This window comes from Bombus affinis, chromosome 8 (assembly GCF_024516045.1).
Source record: "Bombus affinis isolate iyBomAffi1 chromosome 8, iyBomAffi1.2, whole genome shotgun sequence".
NCBI classification, from domain to species: Eukaryota; Metazoa; Arthropoda; class Insecta; order Hymenoptera; family Apidae; genus Bombus; species Bombus affinis.
Genome location: NC_066351.1, coordinates 3,476,843 through 3,496,229, shown reverse-complemented (window position 1 = coordinate 3,496,229; position 19,387 = coordinate 3,476,843). Strand labels below are relative to the sequence as shown.

At 32.9% G+C, this 19,387-nt stretch overlaps 1 protein-coding gene across 6 annotated transcripts in view; it reads left to right on the top strand.

Moving 5' to 3' along the window:
* Positions 1–19,387, top strand: part of LOC126919395 (protein eva-1) — a 322,945-nt gene that overhangs the window by 176,072 nt on the left and 127,486 nt on the right. For 5 of the 6 annotated variants that reach the window (XM_050728593.1, XM_050728589.1, XM_050728595.1 and 2 more), the window contains one exon: positions 11,336–11,553. In XM_050728593.1, the coding sequence (XP_050584550.1) occupies positions 11,336–11,553 (218 nt within the window). The remainder of the gene's footprint in view (positions 1–11,335; positions 11,554–19,387) is intronic. The other variant, XM_050728591.1, reaches the window with a different exon arrangement.

Sequence of the window (19,387 nt, the reverse complement as noted above, 5' to 3'; positions counted from 1 at the left end):
ATTAAACAAATAAATTTGAATTTTTTATATTTTTAGATATGCTTAATGAATGTAAATTATTAGGAGAGGCAATTTTGATAATTAAATGAAATAATTAAAATTCAAGAGAAAAGAAACTTTATATCATTAAAATTTAGCTTAAATCGAAATTTCAATGAAATTCATTTAACAAATTCATTCATGAAAATGAATAAATTGGAAGAGATGTTAATCATAATATTATTCAAATTTATAATTCGTAAATTTGTTAAATTATAATATTTAATACTTCATGATCTTTTTAGCAAAATTTGTGTTACCGATAGTAACACACAACTTTTGTTTTGAATTTAATTCAGCAGTATTGTTATTTTTTATTCTATGACATATTACATGGATATATTACACAGTATACAAATTAAAATTCCAAATTTTAAATTGAGATGGCCCCTGAAAATTTCGTCAACGTAACGGATGACATTGCTGTCAATGATTTTGATTAACGCTATCATTAAACACGACATTAAAAATTCAAGAATGAACGAAACGCTTCAAATTGTCGTTTACAGCTGAGGTTGAAGTTGGACGAAAATTAATTTTTAATTTATGTACGCTTTTAATGCATTATTATTATATGCAACGTTATTTTCCTGTTTAAAATGAGTTTTGTTTATCATGGGAGTTCTGTAATATTTTTACTTTCAATATTTCTGATTTTCGATCCTTAAAGAAATTTTGAAGATTTTTTCTTAAAATTCAATATATTTTCTGTTGCTCGTTAATTACAATCTTATAATGAAATTAGCAAGATAAAGAATACTTAATAACATTTTTATATTTTCTTAAATATTCTATAATTTTAGTCTTTTTAACTCAAAATTTATAAAGAAAATTTAAAACAGAAAAAAATAGTCCACTAAAATCTATAAATAACCAAAAAATTTTATCGTCATCCTTCATTAAAATTTACCTTCCTTAATAAAATTTTTCCTAATCTTAGCTTTCATTAATTCAAAATTTTCTGTTAAAAACTGATAAAATTAATAAACAACTAGAAAACATTTCTTCTAGCAATTATGCCAATTCCCATTAGATTTACCTTCGCCTTTTATACATTTCAATTTCGTTCTATACGCTTAAGTAGCGTCGCAACGTTTGTAGACGTTTACACCACCGTCTGGTGTCCCTTCGATCGAAGGGATGTTGCGCTAAGCCGACGGTAAGCTTTCGTTTCGAGTACCCTTTAAAGCTCGGATTAACCGGCGGACAAATTAACTTGGGGTTAACTTTGGCATCATTTGATTAATCCTATGTAAATCTCAAAGAAAATTTCTCCTTTCATTTCTCTATCGCGAAATCAGATCGAAACCTGTTGAAATCGAAAGGAATTTCACTCATTTTAGCTTTTTATCAACAACCTCCAATCAAATAGTTCCGTTAACTCTCGCTCATTATGTTTTACTTACTGATTGCTTTGGGTTAGTTTTTTCTACACTTTCTTTTTGTTATTTTAAAGCTATTGGCTTTTTTACCTGTGTATGCATTGAACAAGTTGTCGTTCTGTCAATTAACGTCGAATATTTTTCATAGAAAAGTGATACTGAAATTGGCTGAAAAGCGAGCAATATTTTGACGTGACGCGACATTTTAATTAAACCTGTGTAATTATATGCTTTTGATAAGGTGATGGTTCGTTGCACCGCTTCGTTATAGTGTCCTCAACAGTCTTTTGTTCGACGATTAACTAATAGATTTTAGTTATCGTCCCATTCGTGTGATGTAACAGATATTTTGGTTAAAAAATACGTAATTTAAATTAATATGATTATTGTGAATTATTAGATCAACTGTTTTAGATTTTTTAGGTTTGGAGAATGTTGTGACACAGCTCAAATTTATAAGAATAAAATTTTTTAAATCAGTTCTCTGGAAATGTGCTCCGTTTTAGGAATATTCATTATCCATACTTGGTAAGAATCTTTACAAATACATGTTTGCTATTAATTCGAAAGAACTGTACGAAACGTATATACTTATTTAGAACGCAAGATACAATTAAAAGCATCGAGGTTTCAATCTAAAACTCTCTCAACCGGATTCTTTTTCGGAATGATTAATTATTACAAACTATGCAATAGACGAATACAACAAATATCGAGAAAAATTGTATGCTTATAATCTGGACTATTGTATAATTTGTATAAATGAAATTCGACTTTAAAATATGGAATCGTAGTACAAATTATACAAATGGAATTCGATATTATACAATACTTGATGAGTAACACGATTTTCTACCGAGGCTGCGTTTTTTAAATTATTTTCTCAACATGAATTTGCATACAAATTAGTAGTTCGATAATAATTATTATCTTGGAGGTGGAGGAAGACCACTAGCGTCCACACAACAATATGTACAACACATAAACTACCAATTTGTCTTGCCTACTTATCAACAGAAACCGGGGAAGCCATAGCAACCTCCAAAAGCGTATTGCAACCCGTTTTCCAAGAGGAGCACGGTCTCGGCTGAATAAACAACGCTGAAATTTAACATCTCCCTCCATCTCTTTCCTCCACGTTCCTGTTTCCGTTGTTTTCTGCGGTGTGGCAGAGCAGAAATTCGGAGCTGTTTCACAGCTTGACCCGCGCCATGAAAACGTGGACAGGATGCACTTGAAATAAGAGGTCAGCCAGCAGGAGGTTGAAATCGCGGCACAACCGGAAAATACGCTCGCGATAAATGTACCACCCTATGTATTTACATCTTTCGGGACAGCTTTATGGTTGAACGAGAACAGAAATACAGACCACCCCCGCTACAAGGATGGTTCTGCTCCGCGTTCGAAGCCGACGTTTCGGTTGTTTCGTTTGCTGATTCTCGGTCTATCGTTAGTGTTTCTCTTCTTCTTTTTGTTATTACCTTGTGATTGATGGTTCGATGCTCTGAACTTGAAGTATTTTTAAATGAAACGATAGTTTACATCGAGGATGATAAATTAGAATTTATATTGTAAATCGAATAAAATTGCTGCAGTTAGGCTTTTAACATGTGATGTCCATTTAGTGAAATCAACTTCATTTAAAACTTAAAAATTAAATTAATTAAAAGTTAAAATTACATCCAATTCCTGCTTCTAGTTACCCAAATGGCCTTTTCTTTTTTATAACATAATTGGTTCGATGTTTAAAAAATGTTCCACCTTCTAAATTACGTATTTCCTATTTCGTTTCAATAGCTAATATCCTATGTTTGTGATGTGGTGTGATGCAAGGTACTAACGCGAATAATAGCGATATAATACTGAAATTACGAAGGAAATATAATATTCGAATAATAGAACGTTTAGATAATAGAAATGAAGGTTCTGCCGTATTTGGAATAGCATATAAGGTTCTATTCGGCTAGGATAATCAATATTCATATACTCTCATATAATAGTCAAGTATTAGACAACTTTTATAGAAATGGAGCTAAAATTGATATTCTACGTAATGATATTCTTCTACTGTCGATAATTCCAATACTTCTCTATACTCGAATTTTATGCTTTCGTCGAAAGAATGTTTTCACTCTTTTATTGTTTCTCTGAAATTACAATTTGTCGACCGTACTTAATAAAAATTCTTCCATAGCTGAACGTAATTTGATATCGAGCAGTGTTTTCACATGTTAACTATTGTACAAGCATGTTTTACAGGGTAATTCATTCGAAACTCAACTTTTACTGGGTAACATCGATTCACTACCTTTTTGTAACATAAATGTAACAAATATACGCGGTATATCGTTTTCATTGTGGTATTGAAAGTTGTGGCAAAATTTTCGCTTATCATTGCGCAAACATGCTTCAAAGTTAATAAGAGTATTTTATAAATGAACCAGGATTGGTACCATCAAAGGCATAAAGATACGATGATTTCGTGCTGTTTCCTTGTTTTTACCAAACAAAGACTGTATTCATGTCGCAAATATCCAATTCGGATGCGGCAATTCACGTTGATATTGGTTTACCGTTCACACAATTTGGCCGAAGTTCATTCTGAAAGAGGCTAAAGCTTAGTTTCCAAACTTTAATTCATACGAATGATATTCACATAAAAGAGACTATAGAATTTATTGGTGTAATAAATCAACCTAGTGGTGGTCATTGTAACTTGATTGCCTTTGTTGCTTTTGTGCAATAAGCTATTTATCTCTAGTATTGTAGTTGCATTAAGAAGCAGGAGGAAATTTGGGTGAAATTTAGAAAACAATGATAACCGAATCTTTTAATTTTTGATAAATTATGCTATAGATTAACAAAGGCAAATATTCTTCGTTAAGAATTTTCATCAAAAATCTTTATGACAAATTCCTAAAAATAATATAAACCATCTTATACTGTGTTTTACAAATATTTTGTTTGTTTCCAAAAACCAATTAAATTGATTTCTTTGTTCCCTGAGAAAGAAGAAGAAAACCTATTCGACGAACAAATTCAAACTTTTCCAATCTACTAACCGATAATAACCACACTATTCAAAAACCAACCACAATTTTAAGCACTACAATCATCTCAAAAACTTTCTGTTGAATTAACTCAAAAACTTGGCTCAAGAGTATCCTCTTCGCCGTCAGCGAATTGTATAAAACTACTCTTTATCAAACTTCTAGTCCGATTTCTTTTACCCCAACTTCTCCTACTTTTAAAAGCACCATTTCCGAGAAATTTTATAGGAATTCACAAATGCGGACAATGCAGGGAAAGCATCGCAAATTCTACTAGATATCATATTAATTTCCACACGAGTCGAAAGGAGTATAAAAAGCTTAGCTCGGAAGTCAAGTTATTCCAAAGACACGCGAAACCTTTTCGGTTGCTACTTTAACGTCGGACACGTGATTCGAATATCGTATGCACGATTGTTCCATCGAAGTACTCACATACGCGATGTAGGCTGTAGCATATTATTATAGCATATTATATATATATTATATCATAGACATTAGTAGCTGTAGCATACAACCCTTTCGGATAGTGTACCACAATGGCTGCAAGATGTAAAATATTTTTGGCCACGTTTGTGGGTCTGTCGTTCAAGAGCACACTGGAATTCTGGCGAATAGGCGCGTGAAACGACGATCGATCCCATTGATTGCATGCGAGCGCATTTTGATCGGAGATTAATCGAGTACAGCTCTGTACGATTCATAAAAGTGTTCAAATATTTGCAACGGGAGATTATAATGTGATATTCGTATACTTTGGTGCAGGGTTGGGAATTTAATTGCGAGCGTGAGAAATGGAAAGAGATTTTAAAATGTCGGTATAGCTGTGTGATGTGATGTTGGCAATACTGAACTTTAATTGATATTTGTAGTTAAAGTTATATGGAATGTTTGTGGTTAAAGTTATGTGAGACATTTGTAGGCATATTTGTAGTTGGGATTACGTAGAATTAAGCTTTAAAGTATTTATGTTTCTGTAACGTTACATGTGATTTTATGATAACAAAAATTTAAGTTTTTTTTTTATAAAGTAGCTTACAATATAGCTTTATATAATTTTAATAGATATCTTATTTTTAAATAAGTTCCTTTCACATGAAAACAGCAATATTTATAATTACAACATTAAAGTGGCTGTACAATTTTAAAAAATCTGTTAATTAAATCATGTTTTATCGCAAAATAAATTTAATCAAATTTGTAGATATTAAGTCGCTATTAAAATTAAAACACTAATTAACTCTTGGGTACTTTCGATTCCAAGTCTCTTTGAGTTTTTTGATGTAACTTTACGATGAAACATGAATAAAAAAACCGGACATCAAAGAGGAAAAATATAGTGGGCAGTTTCGAGGACGAGACCAAGCAGAATCATTAATTTTCAAGCATCGAACGAAATAGAAGCCTGGAATTAAAAGCATTACGAGTTGATTCGGAAAAAAATTTACGCGCATACATGAGAGAGGCCAAATTTCATATCGTAGAAATTTATACTAGAACCAGGTACACGCCGTATCGACAGTATAAAATAATGACCATTTCAAAGAGAACTTAATTCTTTGTCGATGCTTTTTGTTGCTTGATATGACCTCCCATCGATATCTCTTGTTACTCGTCTCCCTTTTTCATTGATTTTCAATATGTCTAATAGATATCGGTTCCATGTTGTAGTACTTCTGAATGTTTCGTTGTAATACTTTTCACATCAAACGACATGTATAATTGCTATAAAGCCAAAAATTAGAAAATTCGTCCCAATTTATTGCAATTCATTGCTGACTACAATTTTCATTCGATTTGTGAATTGAACTCTTGTAATGTATTATATTTTATACAAGCAAATATACTTATTGCACAAGTAATTTTTTTCAAAATGAACGATGAACAAAAGAAATAAAGTTTTTTCAAAATGTAGAAATATATTTAGGAAATTTTGAAAGTATCTAGAAAATTCTAAGTAATTTTAAAAAATTCACATATTAAATAACAAATTTCAAAGTAATAAATTTCAAAGTTTGAAGTTTTGAACTTTGTTTTTTTACTTTTCTGCGCATACAGCTCCAATGTACGAAGTAATATGGTTCCATGTTACTTAGGAAGTAAAGTCACGAGGAACGCAAAATTCAGAGATTAAAATCTTTAAAACGGAGAACATCGTAATACAAAGTATACGTACATAAGTATATTGTTTATTATTCTTTGTTTTTATGGTTTTATGGTTTGTAACATAGGAATACAAAGAATGCAGAAAGAAATATTTCGCGATAAATGAATGGTTTAAAAGAGTTTAATTATAAAAGTTTAATTATAAAAAAGAAGGATGAATTCCTTTGTGGTTGCGGTTGTTTAAAGTTCTCGAAAATATGAAAGTAGCAAGCTGATCTGGTAGGTAGTGTCTAAAAGCTGTCGTCGAATGGATACGTGATGTTAAAAAACAAAAGGAGTACTTAGTTGAAACAGAAGTCGTGCGTAGAACAAAGAAGTTTACAGGAAAAGTCAAAAATATTTTCGTATGAAAAAATTCATAATCCACTTTCTATAAGAAAAAAAGTTTCCACGATAAAGTGTTTGTAAAACATAGTTAAAATGGAATAAGTTTTTTGCTCTATATGTTTAATGTTTTCAAAGAAAATGTACACATCAGTGTTTGATGCATATCATGTAACTTGACGGTAATTATATTTTAAGAGATTCGTCAAAATCTCGGAAACGCACTAGTGAAAGAATTGCAAATTAAAAAAGGCGTATAAGCAAAAATTTATCGAGTTTTAAAACCTATTTCCTATTTATGCTAACATAATCAAATAATACAATAGGTGAAACAATATTTTTAAAACATTCAGCAGCGCATCGAAGCAAGTGTTTCAAATGACTATTAAAATCAGAACAACTTCGTTCATAAAAAAATGCGACATAGATAAAATAAAAAATTAGGAGCTTTTTGAAAAAAATATTCCTCATCAATCGGCGAGACGACCTAAGGTATTTGAAGGTAAATCCTCAAGATATCGAAAGATGGATCGCGATTGCACCGGTGGTTGTCGGATCGCCCTGAAAAGCGATCTCAGGAGCGGGCTACACTCGTCTGCGTCTCATGATACTCTCCGTGAATGTGGCGAGGATATCTTCCATGGGGGTCGATCTTTTTCCTTCTGGCACACTTGTAAAGAGCGTGTGGAGTTAATGAGACGGAAGAACGAGCGGCACAATATTGCAAGTTTGAAAAATAGCCTCATAAAAGCGTTACAGCGCTGCTGAAACTCGAGGCGAAGACCGACAAGGATTGAAACGTTCACGAGATTCTGGGCAAAAAAAGACCGCTGTCATGAGTTTCTGAGACGTACGCTCGTGCTTCGTGTAATTACGCGTTGGTAATCTCTGCCCGTGAGCTTTACAACGTGTATTAAAGACCTAACGGGCAATAGTGGAAAGCTTCGAAGCATCGGCGATCTTTGGTTCGTAGTTTCAGCCATCGTAGATCGTTTACAGTGAAATGCAACGACATGTGATTGGAACTGTTGTACTTTCCGATATTTTGGTTTAGGGAGTTGTTTAGTAAATATGATGTAGGGAATGAAATTTTAGGCTTTTTAATTTTTCGATTTGGAGGATGAAGCGATAAGCTGAGAATAGTATAAGAAGGGATAAGTTATTGTACAATAGGAATCTTAATAAGATCTGAAAAACGATGCTTCAGAATAATCTGCAAAACAATTATTCAGTTAATTAGGATGGTAAATTCAAACTGTTTAACACTGCAAATTAAAAACTGTAAACGTAAAAAAATGCAGATTTATTGTAAATTTCAATATTCAAATTTAAAGATTAAAATTCAAAGTTCGGATCTAAATATCCAAATTGTTGTCCCAATTCAAAAATTTAAATGATAAAACTTAATAGTGCCTTTGTACTAGCCTCTTCAACTCATAAAATTAAAAAAGTTTCTTCGAAACACCAATTTAAGGATGGGACAAAATTCTAATTAAGCAGTCTCTATAATCTTATTGTTACGTCTAGAAACTATTACCCAATAATATTTCTAATCATTTAACCATTTATTCCTTTCTAAACCGAACGATCCTTATTCATCCTGAAAATACCATCGCAATCGGGTTAACCTCCATAACGATACGTATCGATCACATTGGTATAAAGCAAAGAGAAACGAGGATCAGGTACTTTATTCTGACGATGCGTCGATGCAATTAGATGTTCGACGGCAATGAAATTTACCTTTCTCCCGCATAAACGAAATTACCGGCGTAGAACGAACGATAGCCTTCGGGCCACGTTTCACCACAACTTTGCCAACGTTTTGCGAAGCAACGATCGGTAGCAAGAGGGTTCGAAGCGTAGGGGTGGATGTTCCTCGAAGAGCACTCGTCTAGTCCCACCTGAATTATCGGGTCTACTGCTTCGACATCGATCTATCGGTTACCGTCCTACATGGTCGAAAAGCTGAGAAATTTCGCACGTCTGTTCGTCCCTTTCATGTGGTTCGCGCGAGAATTCCGCAAGCAATCAGAAATTTTCCTTGCATTTCCAACTCACTAACGCTCAATTAGAAGGAAGTTTATTATCCCGAAAGTTGTGCCTACATGTGGTTTCGATGGTATATGACGTGTGTTTCATTTGTTTTTATAATACGAGAGTGAAATTGAACTGTATTAATCTTTTATAGTCGTGGTGCTTTCATTGTGAATAATGATTCTGTTAAAAAAACTGTTTTCTAAATTAATAGGAGAATTAACTAAGATACGCACCTGCAATTTCAATGACGTGTTATTGAAACGGTGATATTTATCTTTATATAAATTGTTTGATTTTATTAAAAACGTACCTTTTAGATTAATCAAGATATTTATATAAAAATTCGAGGATTTATCAAAAATGATTTTTATATCAGTCATATTATATTGAAAATAAAGAGACCGATACAGATACACACATGATTAAAAAAATATACAATATACAACTTCTCTTATTATAAAAGTAACGAATATCATACACTGTTACAAAATTGATAAAGAATTTTAAAAACATTTCTGCCACCCTTATTTCTAGAATTACTTATTAGTTTTTCATAACGATAAAAAATGCAATGGGAAATACATAAATATATGTATATAAATATATTACGGTAAAATACAAATGTATTTTACCTTAATATTTTATTACCTCTTTAAAATGAACAATTAATTTCATTACATTTTACAAGTATTATACATAATGATGTGTAGCTAACAGAAATTTTCTTATTTCTTTTTTCATGCTTTCCATCGGACTGCTCCATTTTATTGGTCATTTACGACGACTTTGGTGATGGCGATGGTGGCGGTTGGAACAACGACACCGTAACAATTCGCATGGTAACAACGACGCACTGATTAACTCTGGTGATGGTAATCACGATAACGTGGCGGTATATCGCACCGATGGTGACCACAATGCCTGGTACATCGTGGTGACGGTGACAACAATGACACGTTAATAAATCATGCTGATGGTAACCACATTGGCATGCTAACAAACCACGTTCACGGTGACTGTACTGATACACTAACATTTTGTTGAACATCTTGTTGGGTCAACGACTTAATTGCTCCGCGTAATGTATCCCTAAACGCTTTCAACTATGAAACATTTCTTATATTCTGCTTAATTTATATCTTATATTCTGCAACTGATGTCTTTATTTTTATTAAAACAATGTCTTTTATCGCCATAATGTCTCAACCATTGTGTTTTCTTCATTTTATGAATGTTGTTGCTTTGGTTTTATAATTGCTATTTCCTATACTTGCGTCTACTTCGCTATCTTTGTAATATAAACTTTTTCTATCTCGCGTTTTATTATTTTTACTATGAAAAAATCAAATTTGTTTTATATTATTATAAATTTTATTCATTATTTCGCCTCAACTTCGGACCCACACAATCCATCACTATTTACTATGCCTACTAACGCCATTGTTTCTGTATAACCACTATGCATTCTCTCTGCGCAATTGTTGTACTAACAATCTATACATTCTGTATAACGCTATTCATTTCTCTATAAAATTTCTATTATCATACTTATTCAATGATGAAACTTTTATCAACATCATCAACACACGATTCTCTTAAAAAAAATTATTTAAAAAAATGGAACGAAATTAACAACTTTATAAATGATTCGCCCTGTCGTTCTTCTCGACGTCGATCATGATACCGATCGGTTTGACTGAAACGCGGTAACGTGTGCGGTTCCGTGCGCAAACTCGCCGTTGAACTTCACAAATGTGGTCCGTTGTTCATCCCGACTGGCTTGTATTTCGCGTGTAAACGAAACGACACTGCTTTGGCGGGTGTCATCGATACATCGCCATTCAACCGATCCTCGATTGATCCACTCGTTAATTACCGCCAATCCCCCGGAACTAATCACCATTGCGGCGACACTGTAACGGGTCATCAATCGATCCACGCTGTCGGTGGTTCCTTCCTTTCGATCGTTTCTATGTATTTCACTGCCCTTTCGTCCTTTCTTTCGTTCGTATATCTGTTCGCGCAACTCTTTCATCTCTTGTTTTATATCTTTTTTCTATCTTTTCATATTTGAATATCATGTGCTTTACGTTTATTATTATCTTACATTTCATTGTCATCGATGATTGAAATATCTCTTTAATCCCATACAAATAACACGATTTCCTAATTGACCAAATAAATTATTTTATTCTGATTTTTTGGCTGAAAAATTTCATCAACAATTTCTTTTATAATTTCTCTTCCTCAATTCTCTTTCCTCGATAAATAATCTCCATTTTTGCATCTTACATCGCATCTTACATTGCACAAACATGTTGTTTAACGTAACAGCCTTGTTATTAGGCACCCTGAAAACCTATCAGCGCGCAGCTTGTGACGAGGAGTCGATGACACTGAAGTGTCCACTAGGTACCACCATCTCTGTCGTTCTAGCTCAATATGGTAGAGCAGGGGCAAATGGAACCGATAGGTGTAGTTCCTCTGATTCATCCATGTACATTGGGGACAGACAAACGAATCAGACTTGTATCTGGCCGCAATCGCTACAGGTATGTGTCTAGAAGGCAACTTTTTAAATAATTCTGTCGTTGAACGATTTGAAGAAGGAACGAACCTCTTGTGCCAATTAAGAAATCAAATCGAATCTTCCGTACCTTCTATTCTTTGATCTATTAGAGAAATAATAGCTCTAATCTTTTCATATGTTACAGTATCTTAAAATAATAAAGATTGATGGAAATTGATTGAGGTTGAAAAATTAATAATAAATAATCGAGTCGAATAAATAAATGATCAAAATTAGTAAAAATAAGTAAAAATACAGGAATTAGTGCTGCGAAAATGATAAAAACGAGTTACTAATTAAATAAACATGGGAAAAATAATGTTATAGCGCTGCAAACTAATTGAGATTAACAGAAATGGGTAAAAGTTAATAGAAACAATAAAATATAGATAGAAATATAGCAATAATCTTTATATATAAGAATAGAGTAATTGTGTAATAGTAATTATGTAATTATGTAATCCCTCTATTTCTTCCTCTTTACATATTTCTTTATTTTGTTATTCATTTGCATTTATCGCACTTAACCTTTATAAATAGGTAACTTTATGTTATCGCATTTACGATGTGTGGACTCATCTTTACCATCTTCTGTGCATACAATATTATAGATGATTATTATTCGTGTGATGAAGATAAGTCGGTGGTTAACTAAAACCACGTTAGCATAGCGAAACTTTATGTTAAAGTAGGATCTAAACTACGATCGACGCATGGCTTTCATCATCAGCGTTACGAAGCTTCGTATATCGAATGTTCTACATTATTACTTCCCATAACTTGCTAATTAATGTTTGATTTTACCAACTTTAAATTGTGCTTGTACGTCACATCATCGACTAAAAGTTGTACTTTCGCTCTTTACTCTTTCACGGGTAATTGGACCTCTGACCACAGATTCGAAGACGTTAAGTGGATAACTACTAGTAATATTTATTAAAAACGGATATTCTATTTCTATATATGCCGATATTAAACAAGCTGAAGTTGATTAAAGAAAATTAAATATTTTATGGAAGGAATGAAATTTTATACATTAAGAATAAAGTTTATCTTTTACTTACTTTCAATTATTGATATTACTTTAGATATTAACTCTTCACAAACATGTATTAGATTGTCCGAAAAGTGTCTTTCTTTTACAGACACGTTTTTTACAATAACGCATCTTTATACAAACATGAAACCTAATCTGTCAAACGTTGTAATCTTTATCTTGATAGAACAAAATGGATCATACATAATTCGATAAAATAATATAAAACGGAAAATGTTGTGCATCCATTATTTCCTTATAAAACGAAAGAATCTTTTCAGAACATTTCGGAACATAATTTCCAAACATTCTTATGTTTTATAATATCTCTCAAAATATAAAACTATTCTACTATAATTTCTTTTTGAGTGTTCTATTTAAAATCATTAGTATCTAATACTTTATTTCCAAATCAACCTTGCACAATAAAAAGACTTGCACTTCTTTACTTAAAAATTATCCAAAACCATTGAGCATTTAACATGAAAAAGATCCCTACTGGACACTGAATATGTAAGAGATGAGAGCCATTTAAGGTGAAAATCAAATGTGACACACTGCATATTAACTTCTGCCTTACTCCGAAATATGTCTGAAATAATTCCCACATCCATCTTCCGATATCGGAGAAACTTCACGGAGCAGTAACTTCAAAAGTATCGGATCGTCGTAAAACATTACGAATCGGATAACCCGTGATCCGGTCCTTGAGAGTTAAAACTCGCAACCGTCCCTCCCGCGAAACTTTATGTGTCATCTTATATTTATCGGTTTCTTGCGAAATTCTGATTTCTAATCCGGTAGGAGGACGCAGACGATTGCCTTAGCACCAGGATCTCTTTCCGGTGAGCGAGAAATCGAGCCGGAAGGAATCGTAAACCGTATCCACTTTGCCGAGTTAACCCTTGCACGCAGCTCAACCGTCGTAACTTCTGCTTAGGTCTGTAAGCTTTCGTGCCCTCGCTACGCCTCCGAAAAAGATTTCCACCGAAACCCTTTCATCGTTAGGATTTCGGATCAAGCTTTAGTCGAATCGTGTATTTACTTACTATGTTGCGTCTCTACGATACTTTCAACCTTTCTCCTTCTTCGTTTTTTTCTTCGATCATCGCTCTGTTTGGAGAGTTGAGGATTTCTTGGATCGGTTTCGTTAAAAGTAGGTTTAGGTTAACACGTTTGAAACTGGTGGTACACTGTGTGTTTTATGTAGTGTTCGTTCGCAGTTCAACCAATGACGTATCTTTTACGTCATATAAATGTATTCTCGTTGTTATTTAAATGTAATAAACTGTGGATGCTTATACAATTTCGTTCATTAATTCTTTGAATAATTTTGTTAAAGACCGTTGCTTAAGATTCATTATGCTTTAAGTAAACTGGTATAAAAGAATTAAGATCGTTATTAAGACCTTAAAGATCGTTGCGGTAGGTGAAGCGTATCTTCTAAAAAATTTGATGACAAATAGTGCTGATAACTGAAAGATAGACTCGAAATATGAAAGAATATCAAGAATTCGACAGAAGAGCATGATTATTTCTAGTTAACTTGTTCCTCCTTTATATCGTCGTTTTATATCGTCGTTCCTGTTTTTAAATCGGCTCAGGTCTTGATCACCTTGTTTACGGAAGTGCATAATAACTACTTTGAAAGTCTTAAAGATCACTCGATTGGAATGTTTTCAATTCTTGAACGTTGCAGCATGTCCTACATTCGCTTACATTCTTAACCCTTTGTTTACCATAAAAATACAGAAATAATGTTGCAAAATAATGAATAAAGTTAAAAGTGCAGCTTTAGTCTCTCTTATGTTTCTATTATATCATACAAACAACCATGGAGCCAAATATTAGAAACATTTTTCCATGACAATAGGAATTCGAAGGAAAGAAATTAACAACATTTTTTAAGTACTTTTATCAATATCTTTGTTACATTCAATCACTTGTTGAACTATATACCAGAAGCTTTTTCAATAGAAGTAAGAAAGAAGAAAGAAATTAAAGGGTGAAATTTCGCTTGGTTCACTGATGATCCAATTTGTCCACTCAATTTGGAATTAATTCTTTCATTATCTACAGACAGTAGAACTATTTTATCTTCTAATTAACCATCCTTAGAAAAGATTTCTTTATATCCTTCAAATTCTTTGTAAATTAACGTCTTCAAAAGTCAACGAAATAAATTTCTATCTCTGTACAGTACACCGTTAACCGTTTTTGTACATTATCATTCGTTTCGTCGTGTTGCGGAAAGAGCAACATTTGAAACCGCATTTCCTCTTCCCTCTCGAATAAGTCGGTCGCTGGCACACTCGACGAAATAGCGGAGTGTCGTTTTCAGGTCAGTTGCCATTATCTTTTCGAACGTGGATTTTAAATGGCGGCCATCTCCTCGCGCCTCTTTCGTCCGCTTATTCGACCTGACTCCGCTCTGTTTCGCCCGCGACGAGACTCACGATTACCAGTGGATTTCCACGGAAAACGAGCCATGTCTCCCGCGTTTTCCACTTTCGACACCTAACCGACCGCTTTTTAGTCTTCCTCGATTTTCTTCGTGGTTGGGGCGAAACGGAAATTACACTTTTAGTCGTTTCATTTTCACTTCATTTCGATCAAAGAATTAATGACTGCCATTTTTAAAAAAAAGTAATAGTGTTATCGAAAGGATTCTCATTTTTGTGCAGGTTTTTGAAACAGAATAAATCGTGAAAAATATATTATATATCTCAACGTAGTTTTAATCTAACTCTAGTGTGGTTTTCTAGATTTCCATATTTCAGTATTTCTTTTAATAAGGCTTTTATTTTTAAGGGGAATATCGCAAAACCGCATCGAATTCCTATGTTTTGATAGTTTAACGTCAAAAATTGTGTAAAAGTCTTATATATTAAAATTGGAAGTTTTTCTTACACGCTTGCTAGATAACCCTAACATTTTGATTACTTCCATAAGAATTAGAAAAATTTAATTTCTTAAGGTAACTTCTACTTCTTCAACGAAACATTCTGAAGCGATGTTGTCTAACTCGAAGGTTATTTTAGTTTTGTAAAATGACATCGTTTATTTTAGATGGAAAATGTAAAATTTGTGTGGTTGTAATGTTACAAGGATTAATTTGTACGTTAGTTTGCGCAACAGAGATTAGCAGGACGAAACGGAATGCCAGATTTTACAGTCGTTTGCAAAATCCTATTGTGTTTCCGTGCAATTAACTGTAACGTAGAACGAACATCGCAAGAGGGTTTGTAACTGCATTCGATTTGCGATTCTGAGCGGAGTAAATTATACAATGTATATTACTATCGAGTATTTATTGGATATCTGTTAAAGTATAATGATTGTGTTAAATTTTAAAAAATTCAAATTTTATTTTATTAATTTTCTAATTTTGTCATTAATTTATTTTAATTTTCCTTAGATCAGTAAAGAAAATAAATTCCATTTTCTATTAGAAAAAAGAAAATGCGTTAGATTCTCTTTGTTTGACAAAGTAAATCATTTTAAAATTTTTTGTAAAAATATAAAGTTAAGGGGTACGTTAAATCATATAATTTCCTTTTCGTCTCAATACACACTACAGACGATAACTTATCGATAAAGTCACAATAGAAATTCGTACCGTGCTATCCAATGGTCAGGAAAGTCGTACAAGGATTTCGTATTTCACGTTTCCATTGCTCTGGAAAGCAGCTATTGTGCGTGATCCTTATATGGTGCTGAAGAAACTAAATAAAATTGCTCTTTTTATTCGATCAATGATCTCACTCTTGATGGCGTTTCCAGTAATATCTTTTTTCAGTGAGTCTTCAATATCATAAAATAGTTTCTTTCACTCATCTAAATCATTAATCATGTCAAATCAATACATTTCACTCTTGCCACGTAAAAATATTTCTTTCGCATATTATCGTTTATCCATCATTTACATTTAGAGAGTACATAATTTTCACCTTCAATAAAATTCTTCTATTTTGATTTAAAATTATTTAAAAAAAAATTATTATGACTAAAAAAAAATATACATGTAGTATCAGTAGAGAGAAGATACATTTTTATGTGACCAGCTGTCAACACTAGGTTTACGGGACCCGTCAATTTGACGGATTTCGAACTTTGAACTGAAATATCTCAAAAACCATAGCACCAATTTTAACCATTTTGCATCGTAAATTAATCATTTCATCTAAAGAATTTATACACAAAATTATTTTTTCCTAGGCTTTCTAATTTTTGAAATCTGTATGTGGTATACCTATCTCTACGGGACCCGTCAAATTGACGGGTAAACGAAAATACGCATTTTTCTTTAAAAACTCGATTTATTCAAATTAAGTCTGAAAGGAACAATATTAGGCTTCACATTTAAATAAATTATTAATAAATAAAAAGTCTTTTTTAAATTATCACTAAAAAAATAACAATAACATTAACAGTACAGGCTAATTATATCTATTGAGCACATCTTTTGCAAATATACTGAATATTGTTTGTGCATTTTCCGCATACGATCTTTTTGCGATATAAACAATAATTATTACTTCTATTTTTTTTTGCAATAATCCACTTGGCAACTTTTTCGCACTTCTGACGTTGAAGGTAACAGAAATGAAGCATCTGATCTTTGGCAAATGTTGTCCTTGTTTTCTTCAGTTAATTCCTCGGCTAAACAAAATATGAATTCCTTTCTGGATATTTTCGATCTGGTACACTCTTTATATAGTATCCACGCGTTTATCGCTGCCAAATCCAAAATATTGAAAAAGACTTGAAGGGGCCATCAGAAACTCCTTGCTTTCACGCTATATTTGCGTGCCATTTGGTCAACACCATACTTTGTTTTATTGTAAAAAGCAATGGTTCCTGGAACACGTTTATAATTATCTTCTATTCGTACACCTGTATGTTTGGTGCTTAGAAGGAGGACTTTTACTTTAGATTTACTTTTATACACAGTAAGTGTGCAGTTTTCTGATTTATATAAATTTGAGGAAAACAATGTCATCTTGTCCTTTTTTCTCTTGAGCATCGAGTTTCATCTTTCCCCATATAAGGGAAACCATTCAAAATATATTTTGTTTGGACGTCAACTGCTAACCAAAACTTAATGCCAAATTTATGAGGCTTATTCGGTATATATTGCGTAAACCTGCATCAGGCTTTCGTTGGAAATAATTGTTCATCTATTGAGATATTTTCATATGGCTTGTAACAGGCCTGGCTATTACTTATAAATCTGTTCCATATTTCGGATATCAGCGCAAATTTATCTGTTTGTAATCTTTCGGAGGCTTTCAATGATCTCGCTTCATATGCGCCCCGGGTATATAGAATTCCTACGCAACTCAGCAACTGTGATTGTCCAGTCCTTTTTCAAAACTCGATGCGCCTCGGTTTCAGTGCAATCGTTTCCGTGTTCCATTATGTGTCTGTCAATTATTAATTCGAAAGCACTAGTTACATAACTCGACATAATATTTATGTCGGTTCTTAGCATAGCCAGTAGGCCCTGCGATATCCTTGAATATCATACAAACGGGCGTCCTATCCCTAGATTCGCCTGCTTTCAGTTTTATGCACTATGTCCCGTCGATTGCAATTTCAATTTCACCTATTACATTTTGGGATATGCTTGGAATGCTCGTCCTTTCATCCTCGGAGTCAGAACTAAAAAGAATACGCATCCTTTTCTTGTTACGACACACTTTCAAGAAGTGTTCCTCTTCACTATCCGAAGATCCTTCTATCTCTCCACTTTCAATGTATTCAAAGCTTTCACTGTCAGCTTCGCTTTGGCCTAATTCATACTGATCTTCTTCGGAGGTATCCTCAGAACAATCTTCATTGATGTTGACATTTTGTCCAATATCCTATTATATCTCTTGAATTTACTCATGATTGCTAGAAAAGGGGGATTGTTCAAAATAAGAAAATATTGTGCCCAGATTCAATTATCCTATTGTAAATACTTACAATAAGTGGAGACAATAATGGGAAATGTCTACGATAACTGAATCTTTTGCACATTATCTTTGAAAAACGGATTGTTTATGAAATCAGCTAAGCCGTCAATTTGATGGGTCTCGTAGAGATAGATATACTACAAACAGATTTCAAAAATTAGAAAGCCTAGGAAAAAATAATTTTGTGCATAAATTCTTTAGATGAAATGATTAATTTACGATGCAAAATGGTTAAAATTAATGCTATGGTTTTTGAGATATTTCATTTCGAAGTTCAAAATCCGACAAATTGGCGGGTCGTGTTAATGTTATTGTTATTTTTTTAGTGATAATTTAAAAAAAGACGTTTTATTTATTAATAATTTATTTAAATGTGAAGCCTAATATTGTTCCTTTCAGACTTAATTTTAATAAATCGATTTTTTAATGAAAAATGCGTATTTTCGTTTACCCGTCAATTTGACGGGTCCCGTAGAGATAGGTATATACGAAACGCCCGTAAACCTAGTGTTAATTAAATGATAACATGGAAAAGATATATTTTTACGTAGCCTGTTTGAAATATGTTTGTAATTTCGAGCTATCGCGGGAAGAAGAAAACGCGTCAACGGGAGTCATAAATTCCCGTTACGATTGTAATAATCGATACCACGAATATTTCGATCCCCTATTTCGGTTAGGATAATAGGGGTGGTTGTTGTAATATAACACTGTGATTCACAGGGTTATAAAAATGTATATTTCCAACACTTTGTACAATCACACAAATTAGTAACGCCGTTGATTAAGATACAGGTGAGGAAGAAAAGGATTATTCGTAG